At 39.6% G+C, this 22,377-nt stretch overlaps 1 protein-coding gene across 1 annotated transcript in view; it reads right to left on the reverse strand.

Annotated features, from left to right (window-relative positions):
• Positions 1-22,377, reverse strand: part of LOC309568864 (5-hydroxytryptamine receptor 3A-like) — a gene marked incomplete at its 5' end in the record, with an annotated part of 63,197 nt that overhangs the window by 32,783 nt on the left and 8,037 nt on the right. The window contains 3 exons of the mRNA XM_082274648.1: positions 1,827-1,996; positions 11,700-11,809; positions 12,202-12,246. Of these exons, the coding sequence (XP_082130774.1) occupies positions 1,827-1,996; positions 11,700-11,809; positions 12,202-12,246 (325 nt within the window). The remainder of the gene's footprint in view (positions 1-1,826; positions 1,997-11,699; positions 11,810-12,201; positions 12,247-22,377) is intronic.

Consider the following 22,377-nt stretch of genomic DNA (forward strand, 5'->3'; position numbering starts at 1 on the left):
GTTCAAGGTGATGAGCTGTGTTGCTTTTACGCCAAACATAATGTTTTGCATTGTTGCCAAAAAGTTTGATTTTGGTTTCATCTGACCAGAGCACCTTCTTCCACATGTTTGGTGTGTCTCCTAGGTGGCTTGTGGCAAACTTTAAACGACACTTTTTATACATATCTTTAAGAAATGGCTTTCTTCTTGCCACTCTTCCATAAAGGCCAGATTTGTGCAGTATACGACTGATTGTTGTCCTATGGACAGAGTCTCCCACCTCAGCTGTAGATCTCTGCAGTTCATCTAGAGTGATCATGGGCCTCTTGGCTGCATCTCTGATCAGTCTTCTACTTGTATGAGCTGAAAGTTTAGAGGGACGGCCAGGTCTGCGTAGATTTGCAGTGGTCTGATACTCCTTCCATTTCAATATTATCGCTTGCACAGTATCCTTGGGATGTTTAAAGCTTGGGAAATTTTTTTGTATCCAAATCCAGCTTTAAACTTCTCCACAACAGTATCTCGGACCTGCCTGGTGTGTTCCTTGTTCTTCATGATGCTCTCTGCGCTTTAAACGGACCTCTGAGACTATCACAGTGCAGGTGCATTTATACAGAGACTTGGTTACACACAGGTGGATTCTATTTATCATCATTAGTCATTTAGGTCAACAATGGATCATTCAGAGATCCTCACTGAACTTCTGGAGAGAGTTTGCTGCACTGAAAGTAAAGGGGCTGAATAATTTTGCATGCCCAATTTTTCAGTTTTTTATTTGTTAACAAAGTTTGAAATATCCAATAAATTTCGTTCCACTTCATGATTGTGTCCCACTTGTTGTTGATTCTTCACAAAAAATTACAGTTTTATATCTTTATGTTTGAAGCCTGAAATGTGGCAAAAGGTCAAAAAGTTCAAGGGGGCCGAATACTTTCGCAGTATATATATACCCCTAACCCAAAATCTGCATAGTGGGGTCACTCTGACATGGCAGAGTGGGGTCACCCTGGCATGGCAAAGTCAGCTAAACTACACTATGGACACCCTGACATGGCAGAGTTCGGTAATCCTGGTATGGCAGAGTCAGCTAAACTACACTACGGTCACCTTGACATGGCAGAGCTAGGTCACCCTGGTATGGCAGAGTCAGCTGAGCTACACTACGGTCACCCTGACATGGCAGAGTTCGGTCACCCTGGTATGGCAGAGTCAGCTAAACTACACTACAGTCACCCTGACATGGCAGAGTTCGGTCACCCAGGCATGGCAGAGTCAGGTCACCCTAAACTCCGGTCACCCTGACACTTAAAAGTATCCCTACAAAAACTAGATTATTGAATCTAACTATAGTGGTATATAGTACCCTAACTACACTGCATATCTCTTTCCTCACACTAAAAGAACAGCTCCATACAGCAGAAGATAATTGCAAAATTACACTGGAGCTTTACAAGCAGCAGGAGAAACACAAATGCTTCCGCTCTTCAAAAGCCTCTGTATTACAGTGCTAGAGGTTAGGCGGGGCTATGTTGTATACTGGGGGTTGTATTCACTCATGATTGGCCTTTGGTCCCCATAGTCACTCCAATCACGTTCCTAGCAGACTCATGCCCCCCTCATTGGCTTTTACTGACGTTTCTGGGCCAATCACAGGCTTTTAAAGCCCAATTCCTGTCCCATTGCATCTTGGGTGGTTCTGGTGACCGAATCCCGAACTTTTACCGCAAAAAGTTCGGAATTCGGCCGAATTTCGAACACCCAATGTTCGGGTCGAACCGATGGTCGTTCATCCCTACTTAAGACATAAAAAGGGGAAAATTCTTCATGACAGTTCAATGCAAACTTACCTGTGTGTAACCAACTGCTGAACGACATGGAACAGTTTACAACATCAAAAGGAAAATAGTAAACATCAAGCTTGCAGGATGTTGTAATGTGTATGGGAATGTTGTTGAAAACCCTACCACGGGAATTTACATACACGTATGGGACATCTGGAGAATCTTTAGAGCTCACTCTGGAAATAGAGAATAATTAAAATATAAATGGATCAAGAATTTTAAGTATGTTTCTTTGGCTCCATGTACACTAGCGTTTTTTAACCACTTTAGCCCCGGAGGATTTGGCTGCTCAATGACCAGGCCCTATTTTGCGATTTGGCACTGCGTGAATTTAAGGGACAATTGTGCGGCCGTGCAACACTGTACCCAAATAAAATTTATGTCCTTTTTTCCCCACAAACAGAGCTTTCTTTTGGTGGTATTTGATCACCTGTGCGATTTTTTTTTTTTGCGCGATAAACACAAAAAAAGCGACAATTTTGAAAAAATAAAAATATTTTTCAAATTTTTTTATATGAAATTAAAAAAAATTTAAAAATCAAATTGTTTTAACATTTTAGGCCAATTTGTTTTCTGCTACATATTTTTGGTAAAAAAATCACAATAAGCGTATTTTGATTGGTTTGATTGGTTTGCGCAAAAGTTATTGCGTTTACTAACCACGGGAAAGATTTATGTAATTTTTATTGTTTTTAACTAGTAATGGCGGCAATCTGCGATTTTTTTGCGGGACTGCGACATTGCGGCGGACAGATCGGACCCCTGACTGATATTTTTGACACTTTTGGGGGTACCAGTGATATTACTACAGTAATCAGTGCTATAAATATGCACTGTTACTGTAAAAATGACACTAGCAGGGAAGGGGTTAACTTTATTGGTGATCAAGGGGTTAAGTGTGTCCCTAGGGGCATGATTCTAACTGTCAGGGGGCGTGTCTTGTGAAGTAACCACAGAGACATGCGATCCTATATAGCAGGATCACATAGCCTCTGTGCTTACTTCAGGGAGAATGAATGTTTACATCAGCCGTCTGTCTTTCTCCCTCTCCTGCGGAAGATCGTGAGTGGGCGCCGGTCACAAGCGCTGGCTTCTATGCTCCTAAATGCTCCTAACTGCTTCTAAGTGCTACTAAAATGCTACTAACAGTTTCTTTTTTTTTTTTTTTTTTTCATGTACTGCAAAAATGCTAATAAAATGCTAATGCTCATAAAAGCTTCTTAAAGCTACTAAAATGTTACTAGAAGCTGGCACAAAAATGCTATCATTAGCATTTTTCATCCCTCTTTTTTTCTAGCTTTTTTTGAGCTTATGAAAAATTCCAGTGTGCATGGAGCCAGGCCAACACACAGTGCCACATAATTGTAAAGTGAGAGGAAAATGATAAATGGTTTTTACATTTTTTCACAAATAAATATGTGAGAAGTGCGGCTCGCATTTGTATTCAGCCCCCCTGAGTCAATACTTTGTAGAACCATCTTTCACTGCAATTACAGCTGCAGGTCTTTTCGGGGATGTCTCTACCAGCTTTGCACATCTAGAGAGTGAACTTTGCCCATTCCTCTTTTCAAAATATCTCAAGCTCTGTCAGATGGATGGAGATCGTCTGTGAACAGTGTCTTATCACAGATTCCCAATTGGATTTAGGTCTGGACTTTGATTGGGCCATTCTAACACCTGAATATGCTTTGAGCTAAACCATTCCATTGTAGCTCTGGCTGTATGTTTAGAGCCATAGTCCTGCTGGAAGGTGAACCTCTGCCCCAGTCTCAAGTCTTTTGCAGACTCTAACAGGTTTTCTTCTAAGATTGACCTGTATTTGGCTCCATCCATCTTCCCATCAACTCTGACCAGCTTCCCTGTACCTGCTAAAGAAAAGCATAATTTTAACATGATGCTGCCACCACCATGTTTCACGGTGGGGGTGGTGTGTTCAGGGTGATGTACAGTGTTAATTTTCTGCCGCACATAGCGTTTTGCTTTTAGGCCAAAAAGTTCAAGTTTGGTCTTATATTGCCAGAGCACCTTCTTCCACATGTTTGCTGTGTCCCCCACATGGCTTCTCACAAACTGTAAACAGGACTTCTTATGGCTTTCTTTCAACAATGACTTTCTTCTTGCCATTCTTCCATTAAGGCCAGATTTGGGGAATGCACGGCTAACAGTTGTCCTGTGGACAGATTCTCCCACCTGAGCTGTGGATCTCTGCAGCTACTCCAGAGTTACCATGGGTCTCTTGGCTGCTTCTCTGATCAATGCTCTCCTTGGCCAGCCTGTCATTTTAGGTGGACGACCATGTCTTGGTAGGTTTGCAGTTGTGCAATACTCTTTCCATTTTTGGGTCATGGATTGAACAGTGCTCTGTGAGATGTTCAAAGTTTGGGATATTTTTTTATAACCTAACCCTGCTTTAAACTTCTCCACAACTTTATCCCTGACCTGTCTGGAGTGTTCTTTGGCCTTCATGATGCTGTTTGTTCACTAAGGTTCTCTAACAAACCTCTGAGGGCTTTACAGAACAGTTGTGTTTATACTGAGAAAAAATTACACACAGGTGGACTCTATTTACTAATTAGGTGACTTCTGAAGGCAATTGGTTCCACTAGATTTTAGTTTGGGGTATCTGAGTAAAGGGGGCTGAATACAAATGCACGCCACACTTTTCAGATATCTATTTGTAAAAAAAATTTAAAAACCATGAATCATCTTCCTTCCACTTCACATTTATGTGCCACTTTGTGTTGGTCTATCAAAATAAAATACATTTACATTTTTGGTTGTAACATGACAAAAAGTGAAAAATTTAAAGGGGTATGAATACTTTTTTTAAGGCACTGTAGAAGTCCTGCATGAAATGTCCAGCCGAATGTTTACACATGAATGATTATGAATGATTGATGGTTTGCAAAAAAAATGTTACTTTATTAATAGTGATGGGCCGAACACCCCCCTGTTCGGTCACACCAGAACATCTCGAACATGGAAAAAGTTCTAGCGAAAATGCGAACTCTATTAAAGTCAAAGGGACACGAGCATGAAAAATCGAAAGTCCTCATTTTAAAGGCTTAAATGCAAGTTATTGCCATAAAAAGTGTATGGGGACCCGGAACTGTCCTGGGGGACATGTATCAACGGACATTTTTTTTTTTCAAACAATCTTTTTTAAAGAAGCAGTGACTTTAATGATGCTTAAAGTGAAACGATAAAAAAGAAAAATTCCCTTAAATAGTGTGCCTGGGGGGGTCCCCTTAATGTTCCTTTAAAGTGGCGCATCTGTACTATGTATGTAGCCTGCTGCAGCAATACTGACATTTCTAGCGGAAAAAATTTTCATTCAAACTTGTTCTCGGCTGTAGTGTAATGTCAGCTTCCAGCAATACAGTTAACATTTTTTTTTAAAAAAACAGCGTATTGCCCCCTCCTCCCCCCAATGCCAAAATGTTAACAAAAACTAGCCTGGGCACCCCAAAATCCATACCAGCCCCTTTTCTGAGCATGCAGCCTGGCAGGTCAGAAAAAGGGGGGGGGCGAGTAAGTGCCCCCCTCTCCTGAACCATACCAGGCCACATGCCCTTAACATGGGGGGTGGGTGCTTCAGGCGGGGGCTCAGCCTGATAACCCTGGGCTGTGGTTGTCGGGGTCTGCGGGTGGGGGGCTTATCGGAATCTGGAAGCCCCCTTTTTTTCCCAAACTCAATAATTAGGACATGGCACATTTTCTATAAATGGTCTCCGCAATGGCCATCTTGTGGTGACACTATACTATCACACAAAGATAAATTAAACACTGCAAATACAGCACTTTTTTGTTACATGTGTACCCACTATTATTTGCAGATCAGATGATTGATTTATTTATGATTGATTGCAGATATTGGTCCCCCTGTTATATGTTTAGTATATTCAATATGTGGTAGAGAAGGACTACCAAAAGAAGTGGATGAGGGCTCGAGGTGTTCGAGCCTTCATCCAGAAAATACATGAAGAGTCATGGAGGAGCATAGAGAGGAAAGAAATGTAAGAAGGGGAAAAGAGCGAAGGCTGGGTAAAAAAAGGGGGGGGACAAGAAACAGAAATAGGAAAAGAAAGGAAAGGGAAGGGAAGAGAAGGGGAACAGGAAAAAGGGGGAAGAGAAAAAAAAGTATATAGACAGAAAGAAAAGAGAAGAAAAAAGAAGAACAAAGGGACAAAAAATAAAAAATGAGAAAAAGAGAAAGAAAAAAGGAGAAAAAGAAGGAAAAAAAAGGGAAGAAAAAAAAAAAAAAAAAAAAAAAAAAAAAGGGGGGAAGAAGAACAGAACAGAGTTCCAAGAAGGAATATGAATGAGGGCTGGTGGGATTTTAATGGTACCGTAGAAAAAATCATAAAAAGGTGATAAAATCAAGTATTTTATTTATACATCATTAAAAACCAAGTAGGGGAAAACATTTGTATATGTATAAAAACATATCAGCGAATACAAACAGTACAATGATAAAGGTACAGACAATAGGTGATGATAAATTTATAGCTCATCCGGTGTGCAAGACCTCGGAGAATTAACCCAACATGTTTCGCAGCCTGTGTAGGGCTGCTTCTTCAGGGGTCTGTAACATGCTTTAATGGTACTGAATTATATATGGCTCGATAATGAGACCGAGTGATTTGGAACCCTAAAGCTCCTATCTCTTACAGAGAATGCTGATAAAGTATGGAGAGGCCAATTGAGGAAGAAGCAAACAAGCGTCTATAGCTGCAGTGGGTGGTGTCTAATTGTCATGCTCGTACTGAGGTACACCAGAGGGAACCACCTATAGGTATCCAGATAGAGTTGACCAAGTAGCACAGAGCATCCACATATTTTCAGCCTTGTGAGAAGGCCATGCTTTCCATCTGAAAATATGTGGATGCTCTGTGCTACTTGGTCAACTCTATCTGGATACCTATAGGTGGTTCCCTCTGGTGTACCTCAGTACGAGCATGACAATTAGACACCACCCACTGCAGCTATAGACGCTTGTTTGCTTCTTCCTCAATTGGCCTCTCCATACTTTATCAGCATTCTCTGTAAGAGATAGGAGCTTTAGGGTTCCAAATCACTCGGTCTCATTATCGAGCCATATATAATTCAGTACCATTAAAGCATGTTACAGACCCCTGAAGAAGCAGCCCTACACAGGCTGCGAAACATGTTGGGTTAATTCTCCGAGGTCTTGCACACCGGATGAGCTATAAATTTATCATCACCTATTGTCTGTACCTTTATCATTGTACTGTTTGTATTCGCTGATATGTTTTTATACATATACAAATGTTTTCCCCTACTTGGTTTTTAATGATGTATAAATAAAATACTTGATTTTATCACCTTTTTATGATTTTTTCTACGGTACCATTAAAATCCCACCAGCCCTCATTCATATTCCTTCTTGGAACTCTGTTCTGTTCTTCTTCCCCCCCTTTTTTTTTTTTTTTTTTTTTTTTTTTTTTTTTTTCTTCCCTTTTTTTTCCTTCTTTTTCTCCTTTTTTCTTTCTCTTTTTCTCATTTTTTATTTTTTGTCCCTTTGTTCTTCTTTTTTCTTCTCTTTTCTTTCTGTCTATATACTTTTTTTTCTCTTCCCCCTTTTTCCTGTTCCCCTTCTCTTCCCTTCCCTTTCCTTTCTTTTCCTATTTCTGTTTCTTGTCCCCCCCCTTTTTTTACCCAGCCTTCGCTCTTTTCCCCTTCTTACATTTCTTTCCTCTCTATGCTCCTCCATGACTCTTCATGTATTTTCTGGATGAAGGCTCGAACACCTCGAGCCCTCATCCACTTCTTTTGGTAGTCCTTCTCTACCACATATTGAGTATTCAACTGGGATGTCGGTACTTTATTAACATGTCTCGTATATCAAACACTTTAATTCTTTATGTTTAGTATATTGATTTTAAGTAAGCTGTATGTAATTCCCATTATTTAGGAGGTTTAGGAATAGGTTTATTACAGCTAGGGATTACTAGCATTGTAGCAGCATTTCACAGGAAGGTTTTTAAAGTAGAACTATAGGCAAAACTTTTCTTTTTCATTATGGATAGAGCAAGCAAGGATTTAAACCCCTGTCCAATTAGTTAAACTTATCACCATCTCTGTCCCCTTGCAGAGAATTTCCTTCACTTCCTGTTCCAAAGCCAAACAGGAAGTGAGAGGAATTCCTTGCAATTTAAGGAAATTCCATGGGGACCCCCAGGACACTAGAACTAGTATTCCCACTGGAAGTTTTCCCAGCTTTTACTTCTGGAGACAACCCACATTTAGAGTTTTTCTTTTACTTTCACTTTAAATGATAATGGTAAATAGGAGAAACAGAGAGGGTGAATCTCCCTAACAGGAGCTCAGACAGCAATAAAAACTGACGGGGGTTCCATAGTTGCCAACATTTGAAAAAAATTTCCAGGGACACTTTACAGCACAGCTATCAACTACTTACCACACCCACTTCCATGAAGCTCCGCCCACTTCACATAATTAATTCCCGCCTACTTATCATCAGATTACAGGGTCTACTCAATAAAGAGAGAATTACAGGAAATTTAAAAGGGAATTTCAAACTTAAGGCCAATGTAGCAGAGTGGGAATAATTATCCCATTCAACTACTTCTGCCTAAAGTTAAAAATTCTCATCACAATTTCTTGCAATTCTAAAGTGTCAAATGTGCTCAGGTGTAACCAAACAAAAAATGGAATTTGTAAATATAAATAAAGTGCAAGGTGTAAATAAGTACTATAAAACCTAATTATACTATCTGGTATAATTAGGTTTTAATGGCACCATTACGTAACTGCCCATGCGCCTGCCCGGCCGAGCTTGTACGAGCTTTACCGAGCCCGGCAGGCGTCGGAACGGTGCATGCGCAGTTACGATGTTGGCCCGCATAAATTTTTTTTACGGGCACTGGCTGCCTGTAATGGGCATTTACTGGCAGCCCGATTAACGGGCGCTTGCCGTGACAATGTAAATTACCCGGGACAGGCTCCTTTTTGCCGGGACTGTCCCTTGAAAAACAGGACAGTTGGCAAGTATGGGGTTCTAATCTCTCTCACCCCTAATCCAAAACTAAAAAAAAAGAAAAAAAATACGTTTTGCCTTTAGTTATACTTTAGATCCTATGTCTGATCACTGCATCTTCAGCACCTTGGGCAGTTCCACATAATAATGCCAAGGCCCCTAAACTGTTCAAGATATTTTTATTTTTTTCGATTTAATATTTATTGAAAAGAACTTCAAGTTTAAACAAATTAAAACTCATTTGTGGAGTAACAAGAAAGACTTCCAAACTCTCATCACTCTTTGTTAGGAATAATCAGAAGTCATTGTCATTGCTATTTACATGTTACTGATATCCAACTATTTACCTACAATGGTGCTCATAAAAAAGCATCTAAACTTTACAAGATATTAAACTTTACCAGAAGAAGTGCTCCTTCTACTGAAATGCATCATTTCAGCCTGGGAGCTGAGGAAAGGAGGATCCATCGTTGTGTATAGTTGGATCCTATGCAGATAGAGTGTTTCTAATCATACGCTATTAATCTGATAATATTGTTAAAACAGTTAGGTAAATTATTACATTATTCATTTAAAATGTCCTTGTATTGAATGAAGTTTGTAAAGTAGTACAACTGAGTGAATTAGGACTATGCATGGAATAATGTATTCTATAAAGTATAGGAAAGTAGCAGCTCAGTAATATCCAATTAAATTTAAACTCCAGCTGCCATCTCTCTAACGTTCTATGATCTGTGGTCGCAGGCTCGCCTCCTCATGTACAATGCAGGGCTAATAGCCATGAGCTGCACATGAATGATTCCGGGAGACCACCTACAACCTGGGGCATGGAGTATGGGATAAGCAATCAACATTATTCCTGCACCCCCAGACTAAACAAGCATTTAACCACTTCTGGATTTTGCCCCCTTAGGCTCCATTCACACCTGGGCGTTTTCAGCTCCAAAAACGCTCAAAAGAAACGCTTCCAAAACGCCCAACAAGTAAAACCCCATTCATTTAAATGGCCCCTGTTCACATCTGAGCGTTTTGCAAAACGCCTGTAGCTAAAAAAAGTACATGAGCTTCTTTTTGGGCTGATTACCAGCGTTTTTGATAGATGTCAATGAAAAACGCCTGAAAAAATCGCGGTAAAATCGCGGTAAAAATCGCTGTAAAATCGCGGTAAAAAACGCTACGCTCAAGTGTGAATGCAGCCTTAATAACGCGGGCATTTTTTGTTATTGTCGTGCGACACTGTACCCAAATAAAATTAATATCCTTTATTTCCCCACAAATAGAGCTTTCTTTTGGTGGTATTTGATCACCTCTGCGATTTTTATTTTTTGCGCTTTAAACAAAAAAAGAGCAACAATTCTGAAATTCTGCTATATTACAATAAAAAAAAAATCAAAATGTTTCATCCTTTTAGGCCAATTTGATTTCTGCTACATATTTTTGGTAAAAAACATCACAATAAGCGTATTTTGATTGGTTTGTGCAAAATGTATCACATCTACAAACTAGGGCAAAGATTTAATGTCATTTTTATTTATTTATTTACTAGTAATGCCAGCGAGCTGCGATTTTTTATCAGAACTTCGACATTGCAGCGGACAGATCGGACACCTAACTGACATATTTTACACTTTTGTGGGGACCAGTGACATTACTACAGTAATCAGTGCTAAAAATATGCACTGTTTCTGTAATAATTACATTGGCAGGGAAGGGGTTAACCTAGTGGGTGATCAAGGGGTTAAATGTAAGCCTAGGGGAGTGTTTCTAACTGTGGGGGGGGAGGGGCTTTTGAAATGATCATAGAGACCTGTGATCCTATATAGAAGGATCACAGGTGCTCTGTGATCATTCCAGACAGAAGAACGGTCAGCTGTGTTTACAGCAGCTGACCGTCCTTCTCTCTCAGCGGGGAGCGATCGCACGTGGCCGGTGGCAATTGGTGCTGCTAGCACCATGCATCGGAGTCCCTGCTGCCGAGTGGGGGCGGGAGCGCGCCGGCAGTGGTGCGTGCTCGCCCTCTAGCACCAGGTGCGTGACCGACATATTACTACGTAGGTTCGCGCAGGAGGGGCTTCCTGCCACAGTAAAACTGCGGTGGGCGGTCCTTAAGTGGTTTAACTTTGCAGTGTGATGGGCCCCACTGCAAGGTTAGATTTCATACCCGAGTTCAGGTTTAGGGTCATTGAACTGCTTGATGGATTTTAATACTATTAAAAACCTATTTAGGGGGTTTGTTTATGAAGTAGTACACCAAATCTAACCTACAAATTTACAGGAATGAAGAAGTGAGGGAAAATCAGAAACATGGAAAGAGACAACAATAAAAACTTTCTGTTCTGGGGATAACCTTTTCACTAGACAGGAAGTGAAGGAATCTCTCCAATGGAGTCCCCCAATGGCAGTAAATCCTTATAGGAGCTCTAATCCTTTCCCATGCTATCCAAAACCCATAAACGGTTTTGGGTATAGATACACTTTAACTCTACAGCATCTGCCCAAAATCTGAAATGTTGGTTTGCTATGGACTTTACTAACTGTAATACACAGATTCTAATGGTATGTTCAATGTATACATTTATGTACAGTATGGGGTAGATTTACTAAAGCTAGAGAGTGTAAAATCTAGTGGAGCTGTGCATGGTGGCCAATCACCTTCTAACTTCAGCTTGTTTAATTAGGCTTTGAAAATAAAAACTGGAAGCTGATTGGTTTGTATGCAGAGCTGCACTAGATTTTGCACTCTCCAGCTTTAGTAAACCAACCCCTAAGTATTCATTTATCTAAACATTATCGTTATACTCATTTCTTTTTTTGAACACTATGCCCTCACATTACAAAAGTTAAGTAATGATACTTACGATTCTTCAACCATAATGTCTGGAAGCCATATTGATCGAGTGGGAATGGAAATACGAGTCAAGTTGTCAAACTTTGTTGGATCCCACTGAAGAAACTCATCCACCCAAGACTGTACAAAAAAAGAAGTTTAGTTTTACAGCAGACACATGCCCTTATTAAAAGAAACCCCATCATGGTTGTAAACATATCCTCCTACATAAGTTTTACTTGTTTATCTGCAGTCTTCTCTTCCCTACACCCCCTCATAAGGGCAGAACATGTTAAAAATCTTTCTTCCTTTCTGGCAGGGAGGAAGGAAAGACATGCAAACAATCCCATTACTATTTTATTTTGGGGAATATTCTAGAATTGAAATATTTTTCTCCTGAAGGCATGCACGACTGTTGTAGACTGCCTTTTATAACGTCTGGATACAGATGATAATGGACATCTATGATTTCCTTCTATGCACAGATATAAATCATTAAACTAACAGATATGTTTGAGTGGTGAAAATATTACCTGATTGTACCAAATGTAAGATTTCAGCAGTTGTTTTTTCTCATCCTGAAAAAATAAATCCATGTGTTGATTATGTTGTTTGATTATATAAAGTTCTTAGAAAGTGTCTCTTTCCAAATTTGCACCTCCTAGGAGGAACATATATAGATTATAGTCCCAAACGTGGCACTTTGGGGTTCCTTATGCTGAAACCAGTGAAATGTTCATGTGTTTCTTGCAAATGACTAAATACCTGCAACATCTGGTGTCAGCTCATTGGTGATATTGGGGACACAGTGGAAAACCTTGTCAGCCCCTTTTATACAGATAAAAGGAAAGAGATTGCCGCACACCACAATGGAATGGAAGCCTTTAACCACTTCTGGACCGGAAGATTTTCCCCCTTAATGACCAGGCCATATTTTGCGATTCGGCACTGCGTTATTTTAACGAACAATTGCGCAGTCGTGCAACGCTGTACTCAAATAAAATTGATGTCCTATTTTTCCCACAAATAGAGCTTCCTTTTGGTGGTATTTTATCACCTCTGTGATTTTTATTTTTTTGCGCTATAAACAAAAAATGAGCGACAATTCTGAAAAAAAAAAAAATAAATATTTTTCACTTCCTGCTATATAATATTCCCCCCAAAAAAATTAAAAATCTAAATTTTTTAACATTTTAGGCCAATTGTGTATTTTGCTATATATTTTTGGTAAAAAAAAAAAATCGCAATAAGCGTATTTTGATTGGTTTGCACAAAAGTTATTGTGTCTACTAACTATGGGAAAGATTTATGTCATTTTTATTGTTTTTTTTTTTTTTACTAGTAATGGCGGCGATCTGCGATTTTTAGTGGGACTGCAACATTGCGGCAGACAGATCGGACCCCTAACTGACATTTGACACTTTTGGGGGGACCAGTGACATTACTACAGTAATCAGTGCTAAAAATATGCACTGGTACTGTAATAATGACACTGGCAGGGAAGGGGTTAACATTATGGGTAATCAATGGGTTAAATGTGAGCCTAGGGGAGTGATTCTAATTGTGGGGGGGGGGGGCGTGGCTTGTGAAATGACTATAGAGACCTGTGATCCTATATAGAAGGATCACAGGGGCTCTATGATCATTCCAGGGAGAAGAACGGTCAGCTGTTTTTACAACAGCTGACCATTCTTCTCTCTCTGGCAGGCAGCAATTCGAGCATTCTGCCCCGTGCATCGACTTCCCCACTGCCGAGTGGGGGCGGAAGCACGCCACCTACGGCACACGCTCGCCCCCTAGCTGCCTGTAGGTCTACGTCGGTTCGCGCAGGAGGGCCGCACTGCCGCAGTAAAAAGGCAGCGGGCGGTCCGGAAGCAGTTAAAATTCTTTGTTAGTCACCTTGCCAGACAAAAGACAGAACACTGTTGACGCGTTTTACACAAACAATTCGTGCTTGCTCACAACACCTTTTATACACTACTAATAGTTGTTATAGGGTGAGGGTGAAATGGCAAATTTAATTTAGCTGCTCTCACATGGTGCCTGGCAATTAAACAGGGGGATAAATGCTGCAACAAGGCCATGTATGGGACAGTGGGCTTGAAATTTCTTTCCTGCAACATTGCCCTAACACTTCTGCAAACTTTGCCCTAACAAACAAACTATTATTAGCAATAAACACAAATATTCAGGCCGTTTTAACCTCTTTCAACCTGATTTCAATTGCAAATTTACCTGATTTCAATTGCAAAATTACCAAAAATGAAATAAAGCAACCTAGCACCGACATTGTTGATATATTTACTGTTAGAAGTCGGTTATATTTATCCATTTGGTCCTTTTTTGCCATCAAAAACTGATTGAAAGGGGTTAAAATCTGAAAAAGATGCTTGATTCAAATTATCCACAAAGGAAGCATACGGTAACTTGATTGCTATAGTAACTGGGGGTTAATTCTAGTTCTAAAATTCTCAAAGAAAACACTTTTTTTTTTTTACACGATCATTGCTTTCTTTATTTTATATCATGGTATAGTAATCTAGTGCCGGAACAAAATACATTTCAGCCACACAAAAAGTTTGCATTTTAACAGGCTTATATTTTACATCACATCAATTGAATAGCTTTCATTTTCTTTCTGGCATTAACCCTATGCACTGGCTGCCCTGCTATTCTAATTACTGTCATTGCTAGTATCCAAATTAGAGATGAACACAAAGAATAAGGGGTAGGTTGCACATCAGAGAATCATGTGGTAAGATGCTGCAGACCCACTTAGAAATCAAATGAGAATTCCAATAAATCTGTCTTTGGATTTATAAGTATGCAAAGTTTCAGTATTTCTTGAGTAACAGTAGTTTATATACAGTATGTATTTTATATAATTGTTTTTATTATTATTTATTTATCCTATTGTCCTAAATTGCTTAAGTTTTTATTTTACTGCCTTTTCTACTAATCCCAGCAGCACAATTTGTATAAATAGTGCCTTAAAAAGTATTCATACCCCTTGAAATTTTCCACATTTTGTCATATTACAACCAAAAATGTAAATGTATTTTATTGGGATTTTATGTGATAGACCAACACACAGTGCCACATAATTGTGAAGTGAAAGGAAAATGATGAATGGTTTTTAACAAATAAATATGTGAAAAGTGTGGTGTACATTTGTATTCAGCCCCGCTGGTCACTGCATTGAAGGGGGCATGCACGCTGGTCACTGCATTGAAGGGGGCATGTACGCTGGTCACTGCATTGAATGGGCCATGTACACTGGTCTCTGCATTGAAGGGGGCATGTACGCTGGTAACTGCATTGAAGGGGGCATGTACGCTGGTCACTGCATTGAATGGGGCATGTACGCTGGTCTCTGCATTGAAGGGGGCATGTACGCTGGTAACTGCATTGAAGGGGGCACTCTGGTCTCTGCATTGAAGGGGGCATGCTGGTCACTGCATTGAAAGGGGGCACGCTGGTCACTGCATTGAAGGGGGCACGCTGGTCACTGTTTTGAAGGGGGCACACTGGTCACTGTGCATTGAAAGGGGGCACGCTGGTCACTGTGCATTGAAAGGGTCACACTGGTCACTGTGCATTGAAAGGGGGCACACTGGTCTCTGTGCATTAAAAGGGGGCATGCTGGTCACTGTGCATTGAAAGGGGGCACGCTGGTCCCTGTGCATTGAAAGGGGGCACGCTGGTCACTCTGCATTGAAAGGGGGCATGCTGGTCTCTCTGCATTGAAAGGGGGCACGCTGGTCTCTCTGCATTGAAAGGGGGCACACTGGTCTCTCTGCATTGAAAGGGGGCACGCGGGTCTCTCTGCATTGAAAGGGGGCACGCTGGTCTCTCTGCATTGAAAGGGGGCACGCTGGTCTCTCTGCATGGAAAGGGGGCACACTATACCTTAATTACTGAAGGCCCCTTTCACACTTTTGTGACCGCAAAGTCACGCAATATTTTACAGCGTTTTTTTTGCGGCAAAGCATTGCCTATTACATTTTTCTGTTTGCGCCCCCCCCCCCCCAAAAAAAAATTTTGAGCACCAGCCACCACTGGCAGTGACTTTCTTCTTGCCACTCTTCCATGAAGTCCAGATTTGTGGAGTGTAAACACTAATAGTTGTCCTGTGGACAGATTCACCCACCTGACCTGTGGATCTCTGCCGCTCCTCCAGAGTTACAAGTAAAAAGAACAAAGAAAGGGCGCACCGACCTAGCGCATTATCCTCAATAAAAGGCTTTATTTATGTAACATTAAAAAATGGCTACTCACAGACGTGGATAAACATAAGGCGTGTCAAGCTGATTTGCTCAATTGTCCGTGTTTAGTCCATATAATCGTCCATGACCGATGAGATGACTGACTCGTTTCGAGGCATAGCCTCTTCCTCCTAGGAAGGAGGAAGAGGCTATGCCTCGAAACGCGTCAGTCATCTCATCGGTCATGGACGATTATATGGACTAAACACGGACAATTGAGCAAATCAGCTTGACACGCCTTATGTTTATCCACGTCTGTGAGTAGCCATTTTTTAATGTTACATAAATAAAGCCTTTTATTGAGGATAATGCGCTAGGTCGGTGCGCCCTTTCTTTGTTCTTTTTACTTGTAGTACCGGTGGACGACCCCAGTCCATTAAGGGCAGCAAGACAGTAGCCATCTAAGAAGCCATTTGTCAGTCCCGTGAGGAGTGTGGTTGAGGGGCTTGGATGCCAAGCGCAGGAGAAGGGTGGTTTCACCTTATTGTTTTTTGGAGCTCCTCCAGAGTTACCATGGGCCTCTTTGCTGCTTCTCTGATTAATGCTCCCAATGTTCAACCTATCAGTTTAGGTGGACAGCCATGTCTTGGTAGATTTGCAGTTGTGCCATAAATTAGTAATGCTTTTTTTGGATGATGGATTGAAAAGTGCTCTGTGAAAAGTTCAAAACTTGGGATATTTTTTTAAAACCTAACCCTGCTTTAAACCTCTCCACATTTTTATCCCTGACCTGTCTGGTGTTTTCCTTAGCCTTAATGATACTGTTTGTTCACTAAGGTTCTTTAACAACCCTCTGAGGGCTTCACAGAACAGCTGTATTTATACTGAGATTAAATTACACACTGGTGGACCGTATTTAGGTGACTTCTGAAGGCAATTGGTTCCAATAGATTTTAGTTAGGGGAATCAGAGTAATGCCCCATACACACGTGCAGATTATCTGCAGACTTTTGTCTGCAGACTTACCTTTTCTATGTAGTGCAAGGGCCTGCCGGATTGCCTACAAATTGAAAGTGTTTAGGTTTGACCTCATATTATATGGTTTTGGTAAGTCTGCAGACAAAAGTCTGCAGATAATCTGCACGTGTGTATGGGGCATAAAGGAGGGCTGAATATAAATGCACACCACACTTTTCAGATATTTATTTGTAAAAAATATTGAAAACCATTCATCATTTTACTTCCACTTCACAATTATGTACCACTTTGTGTTGGTCTATCACATAAAAAAAACAATAAAAAACATTTTTGGTTGTAAGATGACAAAATGTGGAAAATTTCAAGGGGCATGAATACGTTTTCAAGGCACTGTATAAAATAAAGCATTGGTTATAAAATCATTTAGCTGTACATGTATCATTAAAAAACATACCTGTAGCATAGCGAAGATTTTTTCTGTCAGATCACTTGTTATTTACAAATTTTACAGATCAAATGTTAAGAGCCCGTCAATTAAAAAAAAAAAAAAAAAGGAGCTTACCACTTCAAGAATGGCATATATTGCGATCTTTATGTAAACTGTAATAGGCTTTCTCCAGTTTTTCACAGGTCTTACGTCCTTGTTGTACCCATTCATCAAATATTGTGAAAGTTCCATCATAGCTGATTTATTGGTCAATAATTCATGAGACTCTTGCACTCAAAGGATGAAAACAATGTTGACAAAATTAGATAAAAAGCCAGAGAAAGCCAAGAAAATTTGAACAAAGAATTTTTTTTTCATCAAGATAATGTATTAAGTAATCATGAATGCCCTATCTGATCTTGCCCAATGACACTATCAACTGTTCTCTAATGTAAAACATATCAGGTGTGCATTTTGGGATAAACAAATACTATTTTGGTGCCGTCATAGCTAATTTTGGCAGAAATCATTTTACTTGGAGGTATTAAAATTCTTGCAATACTGCTGATAAAAGTTTTTGGGTCTTCGAGGGTACTTAGAGACTATGTAGAAAAATAATCCTACCTATTTTTACAGGGATATCACTTCAAACTGAGTCTGATAACTTAGGAAAGGAACTCTATATGTGTCCATGTGCATATTTATGTTGCTGCTTACATACTGCCCCTGCTTTTCCATGTTCTGTATACAATATTGCTGAATATCATCAGTGTATTGCCTTTGTTTGGTGGTTTTGTTTGGCCTTGATTTCCAGAGATGAAGTGCATGCTCACTTTTTGTCTTTTGGATGTTGTCGTCACCCAAAAATTGTGTCTTTTTACTTAGCCTATGCTGGATTCTGACAAAGCACATTATACAACTTAAACAGTTTTGCCACTTGGTGTACCAAACTCACTCACCATCTTATCTGGTCTTTACAAGCTAAGTGTCTTTCTCTTCATGTTCTGCTCCATCTATTTTATTCCTAGTTTCCCCTTTCCCTTATTTATTTCCAATTTTTCGAATATTTTTAAAATTTTGTGAAAAACATATTTTTTGACAAAAATATCCATTCCTCTTTTAGGTATTTTTTATCGTTTAATTTTTGGAATGCATAAAACATTTAAAAAACAGTGCTTTTTTAAATGTGATGGAGGGTAAAACAAATAGTATTGCCTGATGCATTTTATACTAGATAGACAAATTGCAGCAAAAATAAGTTGCATGAATATATATAGTGCAAATGTGCATAAATAAATTGTGGTGAAAGTGCTCCGTATCTGAAAAAATAGATTTAAATATAAATAAATAAATATGCTGGATATACAAAATGAGTGATATTGTATATGAGTGACACAGGCGCTGCATGGCCTTATGTTATAGCCACAAATAGGGGGGCTAGATATAGCGCTTGCTGTAGGTGGTTTGGAAGCTAGAAAGGTGCTTAACCAGTGCAGATATTGCAATAAGATATTATGGTAGGTAGGCCTTGGGTACTGTTGCTGAAAGCAATCTTATAAAGTGCTAGTGGTGCATACAAATGATATAACAACCTGTAAAGTGCCTAATGTGCTAGTGGTGAAAATCAATATAAATATCAAATGAGAAGGATGTGTTTTAAATACCAATAGATGCAGCACAATTGACAGTAGATGGCAAATACTGGTACCCCTATGTTTCTTAATTAGGTTTTTGTGTACTGTAAAAATTACTTAAAATTCTAAAAAATAGAATTAAATGATATAACAGTGCAAATACATATACAGACAATATGAATCAAAAGCAAAAATGACAGGAATTCATGGGTGATGGAAAGTGCAAGTCTTTCTGTGATGATTTGTTCAATTAGTGCTCAAAAAAATGGTTCATAGGAATCCTCATAAAATACAGTTCATGGGTGACTTGTGGTGCAATTATGCAGGTTATCCTTGGGTGCAAAAAAATATATAAAGTGCAGGTGCTCTGTGCTCAATCTTCAAACGGTCAGGCGCTGGTACTTGTTGTCATCGTGGGGGGTAATAAAATAACACACTCACAAGATAAAATGGGTCTTATATACCTTATAGTATTAAGACCAAATACCGCTTGTCTGGCCACCTGGACCAGGGTAGGTTCCGCTGGGCGTTGTGGTGCGTGGTGGGCGTTGTGGTGCCCCAATGCTCCGGACTGCCCTCTCCTAATTGGCCTCCTTCCGTGGGTCCGGTCGGATTAGTGGAATTGAAAGAAAGCTCCAGATAGTGTATTACCGTTTCAAAGGCTTTAATAAACTTTTTTAAAATATAAACTATAAGTTAAAACAATAAAACGCCAGCTAAAAATGGAGCTCACGAGTGGAGAGCGGTAAATACCGGCTTGCGTTCCACTCGGCTCCCATGACAGCGTGCGTTCCACCTTACTCGCGTTTCGTCAGAATGTTGCGGTCTTCAGATACTTTCAAGTATATTTACCCTCCGCTGCATGGTCTTGTTGCTATATAGCAATCAGGACCAGCAACATTTGGTGAGTGGCCCATTCATAACCACTTTTGAATCACATCTGTCGGTGCAATCTAGCCTATACAAGGCTGACGGGGAAGATCACTTTTTAGCACCTGCACTTCAATCTGCATAGAACTGTTTTCTTCACTTTGCACAAGATTTTCTATCAAGCTTGTTTCTTTGTACTATTTATTGGTCGTTATAGCACTCATTTTGTATATCCAGCATATTTATTTATTTATATTTAAATCTATTTTTTCAGATACAGAGCACTTTTACCACAATTTATTTATGCACATTTTTGCGCTTTATATATATTCATGCAACTTATTTTTGCTGCAATTTGTCTATCTAGTATAAAATAATTAATTTATATTGATACAGAGCACCTTTATCACGGTCCATTTATGCACAATCAGCACTTTATATATATATTTATGAATTATATTTTGTTTGATTGAGTATTTAGGCAAGCGCTGTAGGTAGCCCCTCTATGAGAGGCTAATTATATTTTCACTCACTTTATCATTCCTCAGCTGCTGCATTCTTTTACACTTCTACAGGTCACACTTTTAGGTCACAACTCCATTCCATGGCGCGAGGGATATACCTCTTTTAGGTATATTCACTGACAGTAATGCCTGATCACAATTTTGCAATGCTTACATGTGTTAGTAAAACTGTACGTATCGTCGCGACTACTTTGTGTAGGTGGATTATACTTTGTTTTTTTCAGGACAAAGTGGGCTTTGCTTTGGTGGTAAATGATTAAAGATATCTCCTGATTTTTTGTTTAATTATTGTTATCGAAGGAAACCTGGCACAAAACAGTAAAAAGGTCATTTTTTAAAAATGAGTTGTATATTTTTTGCTATTACCATAATTTACCACCAAAGAACAAGACAAAATAAATTCTCCTGCTCCTGAGGATCACAGCGGTACCAAATATGTGTATGTTATTTGTTGTTTGTTTCCATAGTAGGACCCAGAATCAACATTTTTCTTTTTTTATCCTTCCTAAGTCCCCGTTCACACTAAGGCGACCTGTGAGGCGACCTGGTCGTCTCACAGGTCGCCGTAGGTCGCCTTCCATAGGGAAGCTGAGGACCCATTCTAATAGGAGCGACACAAGTCGCTCCGACTTAGAAAAAGGGTCCGGAGCTTCTTTGGGGCGACCCGGAGGCGACCGCCATAGACTTCAATGTTATGAAATCCGTGGCGGCCGCTCCGAGGTCGCGGCGTGCTGCTCGCACCGCGACCTCGGAGGTCGCCCCCCCAAGTCGGATCGCCCCAGTGTGAACCGGGCCTAAAACACACTGAAACTAACACTAACCGACCCTGATACTAATTTTAAAAAATACTTCCAAAAAAAAAACCTACCCAAAATATGCAGACCCTAACCTTTAAGGCTTGAATTTTTCCTGTATTTGGTGAGTGCATCCCCAAAAGGGTTCTGTGTGGAGGCACCTTGGCACTTGTGTGGAGCACTACAAGCACTTTTTTCAGCACGAATATCCATAAGTGAAAAACTTTCTTTGGACTGCACCTTATTTAGCACAACAATGCAATTTTTGGCATTATAAATTTGGACTTTTAATGATTTAAGCACATGTATTGTATTTTTTGGTAAAATAATTTTACATTTTGTCACTGATATATTTCACTTATTTTATTATTTTATGCCTAGTAGCGCTGTTTTTATATATCTTAAAAGACCCTAACCTTTGACCCCAATCTTGACCTTTGAGCCTTGCAGTGACCCTAACACTAACCTGGCATTGACCTAGATCTAGTTTTTTCTTTATTTTATAATCGTTTTGATTACAACTTCCTCTCCTGCAAGCTTTCATTAAAATAATGCTTGTTTATTCTGCCATGAAAGTCCCTGTTCAGGCACCTTCTGTTAAAAGGTGACAACACTCTGTCCCTGTCTCCCATTGGTGCCCCCGTGTTGACAACCTGTCATATGTGCTCCTGGTGGAAACTACAAGCAGCTTTGCCAATACACATTGTGCAGCCAGTAACCACTGTTTGTCACCAAGATCAAGACCAATGATCTATAATTAATGCTATAGCTAACATATGTAGATAAGAAGTGTCTGAAAAAGACTGGATCAGCACTGGGACCCAAAACAAGAATAAAAAAGAGCAAAAACAGAATTGTTTTATAAATAGACAATTTTTTTTTTAAATATAGGATTGCTGGAGAGAACTAAACATCCAGTTAGGGTTTACATAAACTTTATTAAGTTAAAAAAATACAGGCTATGACTAACTAGATTGTTATTAGATTATTTTCTATTTACATTCTAATTTCCTATCTGTCTTGTCATACTGAATATATATATTGATAAACTCACCTATAGGTATCACAAGCATTAAAAAAGCAAATACAATCCATCGGTGATCCATTGGGAGTGGTAATCCTAAATTTTCACCAATGCAGAATCTTGATTCTTCTTTTAACTTTTGATCTAATTATATATCTGCTGGGACATCGACTCTTTTTGCTTTAAAGCTATTAGCTTTTGTTGTCCTAAGTTTGTTGCCCGTGATTAATCAAGGATATAGATTACCCTCAAA

Source organism: Pelophylax lessonae (assembly GCF_965119305.1).
Source record: "Pelophylax lessonae genome assembly, chromosome: 12".
Lineage (NCBI taxonomy): Eukaryota > Metazoa > Chordata > Amphibia > Anura > Ranidae > Pelophylax > Pelophylax lessonae.